Source organism: Corticium candelabrum, chromosome 6, assembly GCF_963422355.1.
Source record: "Corticium candelabrum chromosome 6, ooCorCand1.1, whole genome shotgun sequence".
Taxonomy (NCBI): Eukaryota; Metazoa; Porifera; class Homoscleromorpha; order Homosclerophorida; family Plakinidae; genus Corticium; species Corticium candelabrum.
Window position 1 is genome coordinate 3,351,700 of NC_085090.1, and position 21,101 is coordinate 3,372,800.

General features: G+C 39.7%; 1 protein-coding gene across 1 annotated transcript; it reads left to right on the forward strand.

Moving 5' to 3' along the window:
- The first annotated feature begins 17,230 nt into the window (after positions 1–17,230).
- LOC134180680 (nephrocystin-3-like) lies at positions 17,231–18,498 on the forward strand. Its single transcript, XM_062647858.1, has 6 exons — positions 17,231–17,313; positions 17,376–17,501; positions 17,589–17,714; positions 17,796–17,918; positions 17,994–18,119; positions 18,184–18,498. The coding sequence occupies exons 1-6, from the start codon at positions 17,241–17,243 to the stop codon at positions 18,228–18,230; spliced, it is 621 nt and encodes a 206-aa protein (XP_062503842.1). The 5' UTR covers positions 17,231–17,240; the 3' UTR covers positions 18,231–18,498.
- Positions 18,499–21,101: the final 2,603 nt, after the last annotated feature.

The following is a 21,101-nucleotide window of genomic DNA, read 5'->3' on the forward strand; positions in this document are numbered from 1 at the left end:
AAAATAGAAAAAGTGCATCACCCTGTATGTTAGAGGTTCAATAACTGAAAAGTGTACAATTTACCCTATTGACGAGCTTCGGAATTCTATTGCCTTGCTTGCGCTTACCGTGTCCGTTTGTAGCTACGTAGACTTGATTTCTCTCGTTTTGCACCAGCCCACCGACATAAAGGAAATTTATTCGGGCACTGTTGAGTCATTGGGATACAACTAACAACTGCATTGGGTTATGCTTGTGTTTTGAAGGTTCCTTTAAGTTTCGTAATCTGCAACTAGTTTATGATTCATACCCTTCTGCCAAGTTGTGTTTGCGCCGAAATGTTAGAGGAGGTCATTTCCTACTACATCTTCTTAATTGACCTAGCAGCTTTGCTAACGTATAGGTATGCCTTACGCATCATTTCTTTGCTCAGAATGGGTTGCAGATTTCCCAACTCTAGTGAACGTAGGATATTTCATCAAGAATGCTAAAACTCAACGAAAAGGCTAGCTAGCTATGTTTCGTTCATATTCGCGCATATTCCCTGTGCAGCCACTGCTGAGTGCCTGTGGAGATGCTGACAGTATTAGTGTCGCCTAGCCAGACCATTTTCGTTACGAGCTAATCTTTTTGGACGTGGTTTAGATTTAGCCGCTAGAGCGAAGGTGTTTGATGTACGAGGATAAAGGCGCGACCTTTGATACTCGGTAGGTGGTCGACATGTTACAACCGCGATTTGACGTAAACGAAGTGCTGTCTTTCTGCGCACATTTCAAGCAGTAACCTTCTCCGTTTATTCAAAGGTGGCCTCAGTTTGAATGTCGTCTGCTGAACGTTGTATTCTCATCACAAATCGACTTCAAAAATTCAACAGCAGGTAAAGTGATTTACAATTTCTATGCTTTGCGGTTATAAAAATTTCTAATTTTCCTTGGAATCTTTTTGAGTGCATATGCTGAGCCCAATAGTAACTGGGTTGAATTGTTCATAAAGGTTTGCACTGTTATTGCATCCACTGCATACATCAAATTGAGTTATATGAATTGCAAATTTATATCATGCATTCCATTGAATTATACAGAATTATTAATACCGTACATGCAGAAAAGTGCTAAGTACTCCGCCAATTTAATTCTATTTCCAAACCACTACTGCAAATATTTATTAAATACAATTTAATTAAATTAGATTGGGATCTGCAAGTATTCAACATATTTATAAAATGAATTTAATTAAGTTCAATTATCTATTCTAATTTAAATTGATTGTATCACTTATTGATGATATCACTCATTGTGTTGTTGACACTTGTAGGTATACCTGGGATGTACTTGCCTTTAGCCAATTAGCATTTTATTTCAAACAAAATATCCTGGCATTGGTTATTGTTATAAGGTTGGTGACATGAATGAAATTATTATAATGTGTGTGTGTGTGTGTGTGTGTGTGTGTGTGTGTGTGTGTGTGTGTGTGTGTGTGTGTGTGTGTGTGTGTGTGTGTGTGTGTGTGTTAGTGTGACTGTGTGTCTGTGTGTGTGTGTGTTTGTTTGTCTGATTGTTTGTGTGTGTGCGTGTGTACGTGTGTGTGCGTGTGTGCGTGCGCGTGCCCATGTGCGGGCTTTGGCCTAGCGGAAAGAGGACTGGCTATGCGAGACTACGGTAGCATTTAGTTATATCAACAGACTGCCAGTATATAGATTGACTCAGCACTCAAGTTCCTGCATAATCAGAAATAATTTAATAGCACATATACATACAGAAGATTATACCAGAATTTTATATTCGAAATACTTCATAAAATAAAATACTTCAAACTAATTATATATATATATAGTTGTTTTGACAAATTAATTACGTGCAGTGTCTTCTTGGCATTTGCTAGATTTTCTGCTGGAAAAGCTTCCTAAATCAATTTGTATGCAGAATCACAGCTAGAAAATTCACAACAGTCTAACATACCATTACGCGAGCATCAAAGTCCAGAGGCCAATTACTGACCCAGGCTATATCTTTTTTAGAGAATTATGATTAACTTTAGGCAGATATGCTTTCTATCCTCCTCTTCGTGTGATTCAAGTGCGTTTAGTTCAGAGACTGCGCCGAAGAGCCTGGTATGCGAGGCTATCTGAACAAAAGCACGTGACCCATGTAACACGTGCAACACGTAACGACTCCGAGAGTACAGCGAGAGTGAGGAAGGGCGACTCTAGAGGACACGATTTCTCCAGCATTGTTTTCAAAACTCTGCGGCGAAACAAGGTCTGCGGCATTATGGAGCCCCCTTGCAAGAGCAAATACCAGAACGGGCAACGACATGGCAGAGAGAGTCTGGTAAGTTTCGATAGCTTTGGTCGTGGTACACGCTGTACCCTCTCAACGCACGTACTCACGATTATCAGGCATGGCTCACAATCTCACGATTTGCGTCTAATTCTCACTATTGCCAGTCTGTTTCTCCCAACAATCCTACCCTGAGACACTCCGACAGTCGTTTTACGCAGACTTGCTATCTTAGTCTTTCTGGACATAGCGGATTCTTTGAACTAAACCCTATCTACTGCTCTGCTTGCTTGTATTTGGGATATCCGGTGTTTGTACTGTACCTCTAACGTTTGGAAGTTCGAGGCACAGCCTTAGCGCATACAAACGTAATGCGAGCTCATACTGTTAACCACGTCTACTTGGATATGGAGTGGTCGTTTAAATAGTTATGTATTGCGAACAATTTTTATTTGCGATATATTGCGGAAAAAAGTTGAGAGGTCTGGTACTGAAAGAGTTACATGTGTTTCTCGATTCGTGTTCTGCCATGTTTAATTAATTTAATTACAGATGAAAATTGTGCAAGGGAATCATTTATAATTATGCGATTTTGTGCGAACGCAAACAATCGCAAAATTTAAATTAATTTCTTCCTGCACACATTAGTTATATGCTAGACTTGTTATCACAAAAAATGACTTCCGCACTAACAACAACGTTCCCCTAATATTTCGATTTTTATCTCATTCTTTTAGGTTGTTCACGAGCATTTGAACGTTCTCATTGTTTGCACTTTGGAGGCGGATGTGCAGGCTGCAATAGCAGTTCTAGAAAGAGGAACAAACAGCAAGTTTGAAAACAAATACACACATCGCTCCGAACTCAGCAGGCTCAACGTCAGGGTGTGTGAAGGATGGAATTCTAGTGACATCAAGGTGGGCGTGGTCGCACAAACAGATTCAGGAGGGACCGAAAGTCACATGTTGCTTGCTAATCTCGCCAAATTCTTCACGACTACCGTAGTGGTGATGACGGGGACGTGCGCTGGCGAAGAAAACACACATGGCTACGTGGAGCACGGTTGTGTCTTTGTCGTCAATCGAGCGACAGTAGAAATGGGAGGTACAGTTGAGGAAGGCGGGAATCTTCAAACTAGAGCACAATACTGTGATCTCGACAAAGGCATCCTTGCAGCAGTCAATGAATTGGTTCAGTCGAATTCTGACGTTTGGTTGAAGTACGTTCCAGAAAATGCCTTTCGTCCCAGCCCTCGTTATCTTCAACAACTCATCCTAGACCTTGTGATCAAGAGTGGGCAGGACGGTATTACCAAGAGAGACCTACTGGACAAGATGGTTGACAAGAAATTATCTGGAATGTCTACAATGAGAGATGATACGACTCGTCTGACGTATGACGAAATTTTGAACACAATGTTACAATCGTCATCTCCTTGGGTTAGTCTATCACCACGAGCAAAGCATAGATATTTCTTAACTGATCTAGGAAAGAGATACGCAGCAAATGAAGCTATATTTCCGCGTCGGGATAATATTGTAGCTCTTGTTGATTCCATGCTTTCCGTGCCACACAAGCACATGAACCTGAAGGCTGAATTGAGTACTTTTAAAAAACGGGTGGCCAACAAAAATGTGAAAGCAGTGGACATGGAAGCTTACTACTTTATGAAACAAGCCATTGACAGTTTCGCAAGAAACGAAGTACCAGGCAGAGCAGTTGTCATGAAAGGCATCTGTGGCTATGGCTGTAATGCAAGCAAAGGAAGCTATTTTCATGTGTGTGCTTCTAGCACACCTGTTGCCTTTCTAAGGCACTTTATGACTATTAAACAACATCTCTTTGGTAATTACATTTTTTTACATTCTAATTGGTTATCAAACACGTTAATGTTGACTGTAATTAGTTAATGAAGAATCTCAAACGACTGAAATTGGACAACCAAAACGAGGTCATGTAAGGTGTTTATGTATGGTACGTATAGTTTAAACTGTTGATCACATCTGACCTATAATTTCTGTCACTTTGTCTAAAGATTCAGATCTGTCCCTGCCTAGTTAATTGGTGATAAAGTCAATTTAAAGCTGGCGTTAAAGTATCAGTCATTTAGGATATTATTATATTGGTGTGCAGTCTTATGCGTTCTTTCTAATTTAAATATATGTTTTGATTCAGTAATTGATTAATTGGAATAATCGAAGTCGATTCGACTTTGTAGCATTAGCCGAGAAATCACTTAGGCGGTTTGAAGTGATTCAAAAATTATGAATAATTAGAAACTATGTTTTCTATTTGTTGAAGTTGAAACATTAATTATTATTGAAAATTTTGATTGTCATAATTTTAATGGGAATGCAATCCGTATGCTGTATGCTACATTTTTTTTGAAATAGGATTAGCAGGTCAGACAGAGTTTCGTTCTAACGCATCTGAGCGTCATTCTGATTACTTGTTATAATATGGGCACTTCGAGGACATCGTTCTTATTAGGCCGAGGATTATGCCAACTGCTGCTACGCAATTCTATACGAGCTTCCACAACGCCATGTCGTTCTGGTCACGTATGTACATTATAGCTAGCCCACATGTACTTATATACCTATTATTAGCTTGTGAAAACTACCGTTTGAGACCTTATGATTAGCTGCCATTCCACTTCTACAGTGTGCTTACGGTTGCATGAACGTTGAAATGTACTACTATGTTGAACGGGGTGCTGTCCGTGAGCGTGTACTGTATGCTTCGACTGTAGAGATGCGTGGGAGTTATTTATTGATGCAATCAATGTGGTTCCGTAAATCCGGGAGCCGCTATGTAGCTAATCAAGTGTAAAGATGGGAGTTGCTTATTGATGCAATCCATGTTGTTCCGATACCGCACTCTCTGATGCGACGATTTCTAAATGGCCGCTCATACAAAAGTATCCAAACACGTGCTATCCAAATTTCTTAAAAAATAGATCAAGACATTTTGAGAAAAATTATGTGTATGTAAGGATGGGTGTGTACTTAATCATGCTTATCTCTTACATCACAATCTTTTTACCTAAATTGATTAATTAGAACGCAACAGTCGTGTGTGACCCTTACGGTACTGGACTTTGCTTTAGAAGATGAGCAGGATTAAGTACATATCCATCCCTACATATCTATCATTTTCTCTAAATGTCTTTTTATTTTCAGTAACCATTGTGTAAATAGTTAGAAGCAATCTAGTCTAAACAACTTTGCAACCCAGGGTCTTCCACGCAGTCGCTGAGTTAAACGCACGTGAATCACACGAGGAGGAGCAGCTTTTGCCGGAATTTCTCTGGCGTGAGTAGAGTGTGGTCACTTTCGAGAACGTTTTAGTGACGTGAGAACCCTGGATCTAGATTCGTGGCTTGGATAAGGTTAATTCGATTATCTAAGCCTCTTTGTATGAAAGTTGAGTTGCTACACGCGGCATCGCTTTACGCATTTGCTTGTTTTGCGCGTAGTACGTAGTTGACATCGTTCGCTTCTAGTACGTATATAGACAACTCAGCCATGTAATATTCTGCAGTGTCACGACTCCTTTCCAGCATTAAGTATCGACAACAGTACACCGCCGATTATAGGACTACTAATCTAGATCTACAACGCGGTAGTTTGAAAAACTAACTCATTTATTTTTAGTGTATTTAGCACTCAGTGTCCGTGCGTTGAAACAAGTTGTACAACACATGCAACTACGAGTCAACTCTACATTTCCCGAACATGGTACGTCCACTACAATGCTGTTTTCCCACGCGTAGATGTTTCGAGTTTACCGTGAGGAGAGCCAATATCGTACAAAAGAGCTGCTTGCTAAGTCGAAAGTACTGTCACGCGCTAATTCATTATAGATAGACTGCGTTAGCAATACTCACGCCAATCTGATGATGACGTCGACTACTTTCTCGTCTGGAGATGTCACCAAACCATATGCCACTGCTTTGATGAACCGTTGAGTCAAACAGGGCCTGCAGGTCTCACACCATTTCCCCCACAGACTTTAGCTGTAAGTGTAGACGCACAAGAGTGGTGAACACTGCTACTTCGGTTTCAATTCGCGCAAACCTGTAGGTGAGTTCAGTAGAAAGAAATGTTACCGGAGAGTGTAGGTTCATCGGATCAGTCCCATGTACACCATTCCTGGGCTCATTATTCGAAAGCACTCTGTCCATCAACAGCTTCACTGGCTTTCGTGTTCAAGCGCTGGCCGCGATGTATGAAACGCAATTACTTCGTCATAATGACGTTCTCGAAAGCGACCAGGCTCTTCTCGCGCTTGAACAATATCGGCAAAAGCTCCACCTCTTCATGTGATTCGCGTGCGTTTAGCTCAGTGACTGCGAGGATTAGCCTGGCTTGCGATGCTACGGTCTAACTTCGTTGGCTGCTCGTATCTCATTAATGGGATATCAAATCATCTGCTCGTTATTGAAACCAGCTTTTTTGTGCTATGATGATAGCAACGGTATTACATACGCGTTTCCTATAACAGCGGTAAGGTATCAGCGTAGAAACGATTTGTAATCTTTTTATCGACCGACCAGGGTTAGCAAAGTGCACATGACATGATACAACTAATAAAAACTCTTCGTACCTTCTCACGTTGGTTCTATAGGTAAGTATCAGTTGCACTGTGGTAAGTGTGCAGAATCACAAAACCTAGTGATTTTTACACACTGAACAAATTGCTTAAATGGAATTTGGGTCAACGTGTAGCTCTTAGAGTGGACATTTCTTTCAGGGTTTGTATGAAACAAAAATTCCGCAAAACATACACCATAGGCAGGTGTAGTAAACACCTCTTCCACGGGAGCCATGCCTCCCAATCGTCAGTTTATGGTCACTATAAAGAAGTAGGTCTTCGTGAAAACAAGCTACAAGTGGACAAACACGAGGAGCTCGATTAGACGACAGCACAAAAGCTATATTTGCGCGAAAACGTCCTGGGTACACGAGGCTAGACTTGCTGTGCATTGTCTTCTGACCCCTTCACCATGACACCGTTCCTACGCAGCTCTACGCTAAATTGCTATCGCATACTAAAATTTCTTTGCTGTTATCTCTCTTAGCATTATACTTAAAACTGGTAATAAATAATTCAAAATTCCATATTATTAATATTTAATCAAACAGCATTAAATTATCATATTTTAGAGACTTGAACGTAATCAGATAGTTAGTCATTTTGCATCTCAATGCACTGAAAGATAATTCATAAAAGGCGTTCCTGTCTTGGGGCTACAGTTTTCGGAGATATCAAACTTTTCTGAACTGATCGTTTATAAGCAGTAGCATCTAAGAACTGCAGAGACCACTGATCAATATCAAGTGGACTTTACCCGTCTGGAACCTTTCATTCTTTCTCCAGTCGGTAACGATATTTCTCAAACGAACGAGTTTGCTTGTACAGAGAATATAATAATGCCTCTATAACTTCCTATTTCATCATAGTAATAGAATATGTAGAAGGAAGGAGGTGAGGGGTTGTACAAAAAGCGTAACGTGAAACCATGATGGTTTGAAGAGAAAACCAAAACAAATGCTACTTCAGAGCTCTGTGTATACTGCCGTTATTCATGTTACCGACAATAATTTGCTGAATATTGGACTTTTGATGCTATGCATCCGCTTCCTTGAGACTTTACAGTCGCTACTGTGATCTTTTTACACAAATAGTGTGGATTCCAAAGCAATTACAAACGTATTTTACTTTTGCATTAAAACAACTACTTTTGACTGTATCGTCATGTGAAACAATCTTCCAGGATGTGACCAATAGTAAAAGAGGCTTGAGATAGACTGCTGTCTTCTGTAAATCTCTACATTTCGGGGATAATGTGAATGATCCGAGAGATGCCTCTTCTCGATACACCATATTCAGAAAGCGGACTGCCTATGAAATTCGTTTAAATCTTGATGAAACTGACCCCGGGGAAATCCTGTTGGTCATTAGAGTGCTGAAAACTTCAGTCGGATAGTTTACTATGTAGATCGATCTTTTACATTGTCTAGATTTTGAAGTCCTTGTAAGTGCACTGTCTCTGGAATTAGAAAATGCGAGCGATCATTGACTTTGACCACTGAAGTATTAATAGGAGTGTAACAGACAATACAGTATGTACAGTACAACCACGAAGTCGTCTGAACACTATCAACTCTACTGGCTACGCATGCATGCATATCTCTACATCATTTTGCTACACTGTCTTTCTGGAAGCAGTGCTTGTCTCGATTTTACTTATACAATTTAGGTCATTGTCTTTTGCCCAGAATGGTAGACGGCGTGTTCGAGAAATCTCTGCCTGTTTTCTTGTTGACTCCGTTGAAGGTCTGCAGTCATTGTTCGGTGTCAGCGGTCTGTGAGGCGTTGCGGCAGGAATTTTTGTGTCACTCAACGTCTGTCTGTTGGTAACCTGTGTCTCCGTAGTCTCCTTCGCTGATTTCGAAGGGTGTATGAAAGGAGGAGCCATCTCTTGTGGTCTGTTTTGGGTCGGCTGTGTTGAGGTTTATTTCTCTTTCTTTCCTCGTTGGACGTCCACCAATCCCTGGGGTCGTCAGTGTAGAGCTCCATCGTTGCATCGGTACTACGTTCCCTGTCAATAATATAGTCTGCGGCCGATTCATTCGTCTGTCGTTCATCTGTGGTGTCACACTCCCACTTGTTGCTTGGCGACAACTCTATTGGTGCGTTGTTTGTGTCTTTCGTGGCTTGCGGTTAACATAACTTTAAACGGTCAAAATGAACGACCTGCCCGTTTCTTCCGCTTTCCGACTGGATCCTATATATCACATCAGACAAAACCTTGACTGCCGCGTATGGCCTTTGCCACGGTTTATGTAGCTTGGACTTTTGTCCCTGCTTGACATGTCGCACGTGTAACCACGCTTTGTCTTCAACTCTGTACTTGGACCCATACACCCGTTTGTCATTGTGATAATTCTGTCTTTGTTGCTGGGATGCCGTCATCTGTCTTACTGTCTGGTATGCTGCCTGGAGGTTTGTCCGTAGCTCTGAAGCATACTTGGAGCAGGAGCACGGAATGTCAGGAGGACATCCAAACCTGATGTCGACTGGGAGTATGATCTTCTTGCCTGTTAGCAAAAACTGAGGTGTGTATTCTGTTGGTTCTTGGACACTCGATCTCTATACGATTATTACATGTAAGTGAATATTCCAATCCGCCTTGTCGTTGCGACGTAGGTACCCAAAATGGCTTGCAACGTGCGGTTCAACGTTCGATAAACCCGTCCGACTGAGGGTGGTATGCGGTAGTCCGGTTGTTCTTTGTCCCTAGGAGAGCACAAAGTTCTTTGAACAACGCATACTGAAAATGCCTACTTTAGGCAGTGCGTATGTATGTCGGCGCGCCAAATCTGCATATGAACCCTTGGAACACTTTTTTGACCACGGTGCTTGCTTTTTGGTGAGGGATTGCAAATTCTTCTATCTACTTGGAAAAGTAATTGTCAATAATCAAATCTACGGTTTTTTGGGTTTTCGTTGTAGCGGTCTCATGATAACGAGTGCCCGTTGCATAGGGTATTCGCAACGATTTTTAAAAAGAGGCGTCTTTGGTGTGGTACCCTGTAGTTTCGGTGGGCGCACTGGATAGAATAACGGCACCATTCTTTTACTTCCCGACGTAAGCCTGGCCAGTAGAACCGCTGACGCACTCGTTGTAAAGTTTTCCTCTGCATTAAGTGGCTCGCCCGTAGGATCGTCATAACACAAATGAATGATGTTATTCTTTATGCTCTTCGGCAACACTATTTGTCGATGTACGTTACTATCGTGAGGTTTCCATTGTTGATACAAAATTCCATCTTGCACATTTAGCCAGTACCATTGCTCGCAAACAGTACGAAACTTTGTTGTTAGGCCAGATATTTCTTTCAATTTCGTACGCTTTCCAAGAAAATCAATTCTAGTACCAGTTTAGTTTTGGTACCTATCGCTTGGCTCTCTTGTATAGTATTCTATAGTCTCGGTCCATCCATCCTTTCCAGAAATCTGTTCTTTTCGTACTCTTGTCTACAACGGCACCAGCAGCTAGTCACCATGGCAAATGCTGGAGCCGATGGAATGCGAGATAGCACGTCTTCGTTGTTGTCTTGTTTTTCCGGTCTGTCATGCAATTCTATACCATATTCTTTCAGAAGCTCCAGGCATCTCGCAACCTGTTCTTCGAGGTTCGTAAGTCAGCGAAGCCATTTTGAAGCCTGGTGATCCGTAGGTACTGCCACTCGGCGTCCATACAAATAAATAGTGGTGAAAGTGCTTCAAGAAATATACTAAGGTGAGCAACTTTTTACTCGTCACGGAATACCGTTTCTCGGCTTTAGTTAATGTGGGACTTCCCAACGTTATAACGTGTTCGTCATTCGCACTTTCTTGCGACTAGACGCTGCCAATAATGGATTCATTGGCGTCTGTATCCAGAATAAGGGGTCGGTCAACTATAAATTGGACCAGCATAAGGGCAGACGTGAGCTTCCGCTTGAGCGTTCTAAATGCATTGTCTTCTGTCTCGTCCCATGAGAATTTGATATTCTCTTCTTTAAAGCGTCGTAGGGGAGCCCACAGCTAAGAAAACCCTTTGATAAACTTCGGATAGTAAGTCATTAACTCCGTAAATCTACGCGACTCTTCTAAACAAATTAGGACTGGCCAAGTTTTGAGATACTCTAATTTTGTCAGATCTTGTCGGATCTTGTTCGATTCCATCTTGAGAGATGACGTGACATAAATACGAAACAGTGGGTTGTAGTATATTGCACTTGGAAAACTTAACCTTTCGTCCAGACTCTCGAAACTGTTTGGACACTTCTCTCAGTCGTTATAACTGTTCTTCAAATGGGTTGCTAAACACAATTGTATCGTCAAGGTATATAAAGAAAACTGACCAATGTAAGCCAGCCAACGTTGACGCCATCAATCTCTGAAAGGTCACGGGAGCGTTGCATTGCCCGAGAGGGATGGCGTTAAATTCATATATGTTTTGTGTCGTAGGGAATGCCTTTTTGTGTCGTTCAGCAGGGTCTGATATTGCTCTGGAACAAGGGTGATAACCGACTTAATTTTTGTCTAGATGGTTTTGCCTTGCTGTTCGGAGGCCAACTTATGAACCTCGTGTGCATTTAGCTCTACCGCTAGAAGGCAATTTGTTTTTCCCATGCCATTGCATTCATATTATGCTTTTCACTTTGCATGAGCAGAACCATATCCGTTGCTCGTGAGAGTAACAATTGGTTGCATGAAATACGAGTTTCCTCGACTCCTGTCAGCTTTTGTGATGCAGAAGGCAACGCTGATGGTAGCAAGGGGACTTAAACTTGGAGTTTTGCCATATGCATACCCGTACTCATTCTTCCTTGCATTTCAGTCACTGAACGTTGCACAAGCACTCTGAGAAGTTCCACAACGTTGAACAAGTGTATTTCCTCTTATTATACCTGTAGCTGAACAATTTTTCGTCTGGAAGATAATGTCAAACACCAAAATGGGTCGTTGTCGTGATATCTTACTAAAGCATTGCAAGTAACTCAGCGTGAACTTTTACATTTGATAACAGCTACACAGTCAAGACAACCAATCGTTTTCTCTGATGTATTCCGCTTTGGCTTTATCCTAGAACTTTTGGAAGATAGCCTACGTGGTTGTTCCGTGCAATGTACACTTATTTGGCAATCGTATAAAAAATCAAACAATTTCTTTACAATTTTTGTAAAAATGGTGGCAGAATTCGCTAAAGACTACATTCGAATGAACGGCTACAGATACTTCTCTTGTCTGTTGCACTTCATGTTGTTTTAGCCTTTTGAGAAGTACTTATATCTAGTAAGAAATACAAGCAAATGCAGAGGGAGTTTTTATATCGTCAAAATGTAATGAAAACAATACCAAATAAATATATCTACAAATGTTCAGCAGTCGATAGCTATATATTATGTATTTGCCAGTCATAAAAAGATGAGAATTGAAAATTACAATAACAACCAAATGATAAATAAGAAAATATATCAAATTTATATTATATTTAACAATTATTTATGTTATGTTGTAGTGGTGAAGGTATCTCGCAGATTAGATACCCTCAATATGTCTGTGTTTTGTGGGCGGAGCAAGGACCTTGAGAAAATTGAGGCAATGCTATGTTGCGATGAAGAACACAGACATGACTCTTCTCGTAAACTATTGGTATCACCTAGTGTCTCAGTTTGTATCGAATATTTGCATATTGACGCGATTTCTCGTAGTTTGTGTCAGGACCAGGAGGAGTAGGAAAAACTCGTCTCACTGCCAAATTTGCAGAAAAAAACAAATATTTTTACAGAGGTGGAGTGTATCTTTTTAATGCACAATCAAAGTCAGCGTTTCGTCAATCACTAGAAACGAATGTACGTTCAGTATGACAGTGTTACTGTAAACATTTATTGCAATCGTTGAAATGTGATATAGATTGTTGAATCTGAAATATGTGGCACAAGCTTAAAGTCGGATTTATCATCTCAATACAATTTCTTTGTACACCAGCTGCAGAAGCAAAAAGAAAATGTGTTATTCTTGTACGACAGTTGTGACAAGTTGGAAATTATTGAAAAGCTGATGCCAAGAGAAGATGAGCAAATTCATGTTATCGTCACAACCAGACAACGTGACGGTCACTACTTCTTAGATCACAGTCCTCACAAAGTGTTGCACCTTAATGTATTAGAAACCGACGATGCTGTCCAAACTCTACTGTCATGGAAAGGATATGGTCAAAACAATGGCGGTCTTGACGACGAGTGCAAAGAAAAATCAAGCGCAAAAGTTTTAGTTGATCGTCCGGAAATCGGTCGCCTGCCGTTGGCCATTCGTCACGCTGGAACGTATCTAAGAGAGACGAAGATCAGTTGTGAGGAATACGGTGGCTTGCTTGCTAAAAGAAAAGAGAAACTGCAAACAATAGGAAACGATATGAACGAGATTCTTAAATATAACGGTTTGCAGCATCTCGCAGACGCACTCGAAGAGGAAGGAATTGCGAATGTGAGAGACTTTCGTAATTTTGACTTACCGCAACTTCAAACGTCATCTTTCATAAAACCTCACGAAATCGAACAGCTCAGCAGAGTTAAGAAGAAACTAAATGCAGCAACGGCTATGGCGTGGGACTTGGATATTGAAGAAATAATGAAGAATGCAGATGAAACGAGTAGCACGATACTTCAAATTGCATCTGTGCTTGACGGAAAATTGATTGCTAAGGATTTGCTGTTGTATATAGTTTTTGATCAAGATGAGAACGTCACTGATAAAAAAAGAAAACTAAATCAGTCCATTTCTCATTTGTCAAGATTTTGTCTTGTCAACGATGACGAAGAGATTAGCATGCACGGTTTGGTGCAACAGAGTGTGGCAGAAGCAATGATGAGAGAAGGAAAATTCGCTTGTCAACTGCTCGCAATTAGCAATTGCATCAACGGTTTATTGCCTCAATCAGAGGATGAAGTTCTTAGGAGATTGAATGACAAGCAAGTGATGGATCTAGCTTCTCACGTTTATGTAGCTTCTTGTCATATTTTGCGGTCCAGACAACTGGACGAGGAGTGTTGGTTGTTATTGCGAATATCCTGCTGGATGGCACTAGGGTATGAGCATTTAAAGGAGGCGGAACATCTCTGTCAAAGTAGACTGGAATTAGTAAAGAGCACAAATTCACAGCATTTGCACTTGTATAACGAAAAGCTCTTTTATTGTAAGCTATCTATACCGGTTAATCTTATTATTATTGCAATGCGGTTTTAAATATTTTCTGTTTAATTATAGCGTTGATAGATGTGGGTAGAGTTTATATAGAATTGGGCAATTATCACGAAGCTTTCAGTATTCTGAGCGAAGCATTGGAGCGGAGTAAGAGATGTGATACTCAACTATATCCAACATCTACTTTTCATGGTGCGTACACATGCACTTTTGTACAAGCCCATCTAATTGATTTTGTATAGATGTTAGACTTAAAGCACACCAAAGACATATAATGTATTTACAAGCTAAATGATACATTTTTAACCATTAAATAACTACCAGATATTATTTAATTTTTATTAAAAATTTATGTATAATATTGGTGGAATTGCCTCCTCCATTCCGCACGAATACTACGGCAATGTTGTGATAACATAAAACCGATTTAATTGACTGTTAACAATGTTTCTCTTTATTAAAACATTTCTTATGTATATTCAATGAAACATTTAATTTTGAATTTTATAATTTTTGGTTGCTTATCCAGACCTAAACCTTGTTCTTATTATTCGAAATGGGAAACGGTTTGGTGAAGTTTCTTGTGTCATGCCTTGTTGCCTTAATGCCGAATACCGGTGAACTAAATACCCTATAAATTTTACAAAGATAAGCTTCTCGCACAAATTTGTTACTACTAGGTGCACGATGTAAACATTAGTGCTATCTTCGACTGACCATCTACGCAAGCCATGAACGAATTTTTCGTAGCCGTACCGTTGAGGTGAGTTCTTCTGGAGAACTGTCGTCGAAATGCTCGTGCGCACACCCTTGGCAATCATTGATTTTCACTTACCAATGCCGGTGGTGACAAGCACTTTTACACTATTTGGGCTAGTAAGTAGGCCAGTTCAGAAAGAAGCTAGACGCATCGTCGTTTTGCGATTATTCATTTATATATATATATATATATATATATATATATATATATATATATATATATATATATATATATATATATATATATTGTGATCTGCATGTTTCTTGCAGTGTTTTCTTGTTTGGGCTTAGCTACTTGTCATGCACATTGGCGGTAACCTCTTCAGCTATGCCTGTTGCAATGGTGATTCAAGTTCTTGGAAAGTTCAATTTTATATGTACAATACTCTTTTTCCACATCTGATTGTTCCATTGTTGATGTCGCTGTCAGTTTGTATGTTTAACGTGTTTCCGGTGACAAACCAGACAAACAAAGCAATAGCATTAGATACTCTCCTTGCTGTAAAAACCTGCCGAGTCCTAGTACTTCGCCAAACAGCCCAGCGTCTAGCTTCACAATGGACTAACCTACTAAGAGTTCTAACACGTTCGTGCTCAGTAACGCCGGGATGAGTTAAGTGAAACTCAAAAGTGCGCACTCACACACCATTATGATGACATTTTGCGACAAGAACTCATCTAAGCGGTAGCAATATGAAATGATCTTTCTTAGCGTGCGTATAGTTGAGATACCATCGATAATTGCATCCAGTAAACACAAAGCAGCAACCACTATGCGCGAGAAGTGGTAATATTATCTTGCCTCTTCATAACATTTAGCGGGTCTTTAGTTCACAAGAATTCGGTCGTGCGGCAACATGGCAAGATGCAAGCAACATCACAATACCTTTTGAAGCCTAAATGTTGACTCGATAACATATGAGATTATTATTTCTTAATATTCCACCTATCTGTAAAACATTTTATGAATAATATTACGATTTTATAGCTCGGTTTTACATGGCTGGCTGCTACCGCCTATTACGACAGTACGAACAGTCTGAGAAGCTCCATCTTCAACTTCTCAACGTTTCCGAAGATGAAGTATTACTACAGTCATACATCTCTAAACGTACAGGTGGCATTAATGAACGTTGATTTTGATAACAGTTTAACTAACGTGTTTGAGGTTGTAAGGAAGTTGGAATGATTTCAGTGAGTTCTACTATCTAGGTATTTCGTAATGACAAGACACTACATTCTTTGTTTACAATTTCTTGCCTTCACATTTTACTGTAAACGATAATATCCAATTTTTGCATGATGACGCTACATTTTAAAATTGCTATGTCTTCTAATTTGTAGGTCTTCTCTCGAGCAGTAAACGTGTTTAATGACTTAATGCTCGACGCTTGCTAGCCAATGCGCCGCTACAGCATGTTTGAATACATGTGCAGTTATCCTAGACCAACTGCAGACGCATTACGATGTATAACAAATTGTCGAATTCAACTGCGACGTGTATTACAATTTCATTCATTTACCTAATTATTACATCGTGAAATTTTAGAGTTGTAATTGAAATGCATTTAGCACAAATGTAATACTGCATTGAAACGTGCTTGTTTAGACTGCATTGGTTAATGTGTGTCTTCGTGCATACACAATTACAAATAAGCAAAATTTACATCCATATTTTTTCATACAGATAGACTATCTAATTGAGTAATAAGAATGTAAAACTGACTTATTTTTGTGGAACGTCTTACATGTACGTTTGGTTGTTTAGTGTATTTGCATTATTTAGTTCTCAACAATCTTGCATTAACATACCATCAATGGGGAAAGATGTCTGCGGCGATAGAGAACTATGAAAAGAGTTTAACTTTGCAGAGAAATCAGTCAGATGTCAACGAGTTGGAGAAATCTGCTAGTACGTATAGTATTTGAAACTTTGATTTTGTTGCTATCTTTCGAGATCACGTTATTCTCCAGCTATCACAAATCTTGCATTCTGCTATAAAAGATGTGGAAAACTAGACAGGGCTCTCATATTGAATGAAGAAGCGTTGACAATCACAACAAGAGTCTTGCCGTCTTTTCATTCGTTATCGATTTTGGGTAGGTTTTTAAATTTCTGTTATGTATTTTTAAAGAAACACGTTTAATTACAAGGAAGTTGTTAGATTTGTATTTATCAGGTGAATTACATTCTGCTACTGTACCAGCAATTCTGTTATTCTATTTCTGTAAAAATTAATATTGGATTTGTTTTATTCATTTTGTTGTGAAAATTTTTAATATGTAATTTTCTAACCAATTATGTCAAAACAAACAATTCTATGCTGCAAGATACAAAAGATACACGTTGACTCTGTCTTTTTCTATACAAAATGGTTTTTATTATTTTGTTTGTTGCCGTTGTAGTAATGAGACGTCTTTCTTGCTGCTACCGTATGAAAGGCTGGGTGGATCGTGGGATGCCGCTGGCCATGAAAGCTCTAGATTTGGCGTCATCATCGCTACCCAGCAAAGATCCCAAATTGGGATGGTGTACGGACGAGAAGCAGATTCTCTACTTGTTGCAACAAATAGCTGAATACCATCATGTATAGGTTTTAACGAAGCTGCTGAATGTCATCATCAGTCACGATCGTTCGATAAAGCTCTTGGATTGTATGAAAGTGCGGCAGATATTTTCCGTCATCATCTGCCTAAAGAGTCTATTTCACTATCTACCGGTATGTTTCACTTATTTCTGTGCGGGTATTTGTTATGGATGAAGGAAATGAGGAGAGATAACCTCATAGTGTCGTTTTTTGCTTTAGTAAATCATCATCTCGCCTTGCTGTATAATGATATTGAACAAAATGACAAAGCGGTGGAACTCATGACAGAAAGTATAAAAATCAGCAAACAAAACCTACCTGAAAACCATCACGAAATTGCTGAATGTTAGTATTTGTTGTTGTTGGTTTAAATTAAATCATTTTTTGTTTGTACTCGATGTAACGTGATGATGTGTATTTGTGTAGCTCTGGTTACGCTTGGCGGCATTCTGTTTTACAAGAATGATTTCGATGAGGCCGTTGTGCATCTTGAGTCAGGTCTCTCTATTTTACGAGAAGAACTACCGAGTAGTCCGTTCACAGCCACTGGTACGAATGTCTTGCATTGGCGTTGCTACTTGTATTTGTGTCTCATTCACACATTCACGATCGTGTTGACTGCAGGTCTGTATTATCTTGCATTCATTGAGATGGAACGAAATCAATTGGTAGAGGCACAGCGACACGCCACTCAGTGTTTGCGCTTGCGCCAAGAAATTTTCCTGAAAGATGACAACGCAATTATTTGTGGTATGAGAATTAGTCATTAACGTAACATCTTCTCGTTTCAACATGTGTGATTGCGTTTTTGCAGCACAAGAGTTGGTTCATGAAATCGAACATACACTAGCGACATTATGAGTGGTTGCAAACAAAAAGAAATAACGTCAATAATATAATGGATACAACCATGCTGAACATGATATTTTAGAGTTTATTGTGGTTTAGCAAAATAATTTAGTTAACTTAATAATTAGCTTGCCGTTAATTATCATCATCCAAGCTTGTTGTCTATTCGTCAATGCGCCATACGCTACATCCTTGTGTAGCGATTACTTATTAACTTCATAGTTGCTTTCGCTCTACTTTTAAGACAGCAACATTTATCACGTTGTTTTTATTGAATATAATGTAGCAAAAATTATATCGATGTGCCTTTGTAGCTATAAAGCCCTGTCTACACTAAGCCAAATGGATCGCTATCCGATCGGGATAGCGAGTGTCAACACAGCATTTGGAAAACGCTGCAACCTCCGCCTTTTACTTTATCCCGTTACTGATGACCGATGTGTACGTGTGGCGTTTTTGCTTATGGAAACCGTTGAAAGAGGGACGTAATGAAATCGACAACAAAGACGAGTGAGGATTGCTAGATCTTGCGACTACACAAGTTGCGTACGGAGAGGTAACGCGCACTATTTCTAATTTGATTCAACCGATGACGATGGTATCGCGTTCGAAACCACCTCGCCATTTGTTTTGGATTTATCGTGATCGGATAGCGACCCGATCGCGATCCAGTTGCAAGTGTGGACGAGCGTTAAAGAAAGCTGTGCAACGTATAGATTATTTGATTTTTACGTCATTAGTTTTGAATCTCTGCATCTTAGCAAACTCTTTTCTTTAGGGCCTTTCATAACATGTGTTGAGTCGTTATGTGCAATCCATGCGTAAATCTAATTAGACGTTACTGAGTGTGACGTTACTATTACTACACATTTGTCCTCTCTCCAAGTTTTCAAGTTTATCATCTAATTGTAGCTTAATTGGTGACTATGCGCTATAACTCCGCTTCGACTGTATCATTGTGTACTGCGGTGAATCTTATCAGCGGGTCTTACTTATGTTTACGTCTTGCTGCTTGCTCACGTCTATTTGCTGTAATATAATCTCTGTGCGAAGCCGGCTATAAAATGCTTAAAAGTGTTCTAATTGAATTAATTTGTATATTATTGCAACACCATAATTATTTGATGTTACAAATCGTCTATTGATAAAGCGATATATAGAGAATGATGACAATGTCCAAAAAGAAATAATAATAGAAAAATTTAATTGTGACAATCAATAGATACAATGTTGGTATCTTGCAGAATCTAAAATGACGTGTTATATCTCCTCTTCTATGATAAATATATATGTATAACAATCTTTTTGTGTCGCTGATTATAAGAAGCAGTAGATATCACAGTGTTAGTATGTTTTTATCATTATTTAAGAAAATTATACCATGCCATACCTCTCCATTAACTGTGGCTTAAACTTGAAACAATGCAAAATTGCCGAAAGTTATATTCTCCAAATTCAGTCTCTAAATAAACGTTAGAGGAATCTATTTAAAGCATTCCTTCACTTGTCCCCCTTCGCGAATGTTTTCCGTTCGGTTGTATTTGCCTATTTTTGGTTGTGACGGCGAGTACGGTGTGTACTCCGAGGGCAGACTCTGTTTTCTAGCATTTATAAGCATACCTTTAAATTGAAGAAGAAATATATGAGTATTTGGACCGCAGCTAATCAAAACATAACGAGAGAATAGAAAAACACGAGCAGATTGCGCTCCAGTCATTGCACTAGCGTGCGTTAGCGGCAATGCTGTTTCTTTTGCCGTCGTCAGCAAAGACTTCTAGTGTGTTTACCCTGAGTGCCAAGTAGCCTTATATCCTCGGTTGTGAGGTCTTGTTTAATTAAACTCAGCTGAATTCACACCTACGTTCATAGCTAGTCCAGCGACTCTGTTAGCTATCTATATGTACATGTACCATATTTTCGCCTCTATCTTCCGGTGTCCTTGAGTCAAGGCTGCTCTAGTGTGAACGCACCTTCGTTTCGCTTCTAACCTTTGTACACGGTATATTTGTACATACCCTACTAGCATATCCTCACCGGATCCAGATAGAACAAACACGGATGTTTCTTGTTTCTACGAATGGACTACCACGTCAAAGAATGTCTACAAGGAGACGGACATTGGAAGAAAAGCAAGGATGTAGACTGATGTACCGCTACTAGGAATAATGATCTAGGTGATGTAACGCTGCTATATTTACAGTAGGTGATACCGCAACGAATAGCTATATAATGTGGCGTAGGCTGTATGCAATTTATTCTCGTTGTGTTATGTTCTGACTGTTTAAAGCTCGATCCATAGTCCGCAGAGTGATCTTTATTATTGCAAAATGCCGACGGTTATAGAATTAGCTAATGACGAAATGATTGAATACCATGCCGCAAAGGTGTTTCACCCAGACTGGAGCTACTGTCTTTGCCACTGCACAGACACCAAAGGAAACTTGACATATTTTACCGATGTTAGTTGGAAGACCTTCCAAAATGTAGCGAAGAGACGACAAGATGACGTCTGGCGCTTTCTTAGCAGACACTGGGAGTCTGGTCCAAAAGGATACTACCATCGTGAGTGCTATAAGAAGTATACCCCACCTAGAAAAGCCAAGAAAGTAAATACGGTAACACGCTCACTACACTTGTATTTTGTTCTCATCATACAATGATTCACTCTACCTAATTTATAATACTAGTGTCAATTAAACGAGTCCAACGAATCTTCCAAGTTAGATCCTGGTCGTGATGTAAAATCAGAGACAGTAGAGTCTGCAACATTGAATCGAGTGACAAGAGCAACTGCTTCCTCCAGGAATCTGGTCAATCAATTTGCAATGTGTGTCATATGCCAGAAGCAAAAGAAAACGTCAACTAATCGCCGAAAGATGGAAC

Coding starts and splice junctions, on each gene's coding strand:
- LOC134180680 (XM_062647858.1), top strand. CDS start 17,241: ATGCCGCTGGCCATGAAAGCTCTAGATTTGGCGTCATCATCGCTACCC. Junction 17,314..17,375: donor AGATCCCAAATTGGGATGGT/GTACGGACGAGA, acceptor CATCATGTATAG/GTTTTAACGAAGCTGCTGAA. Junction 18,120..18,183: donor TGACAACGCAATTATTTGTG/GTATGAGAATTA, acceptor GCGTTTTTGCAG/CACAAGAGTTGGTTCATGAA.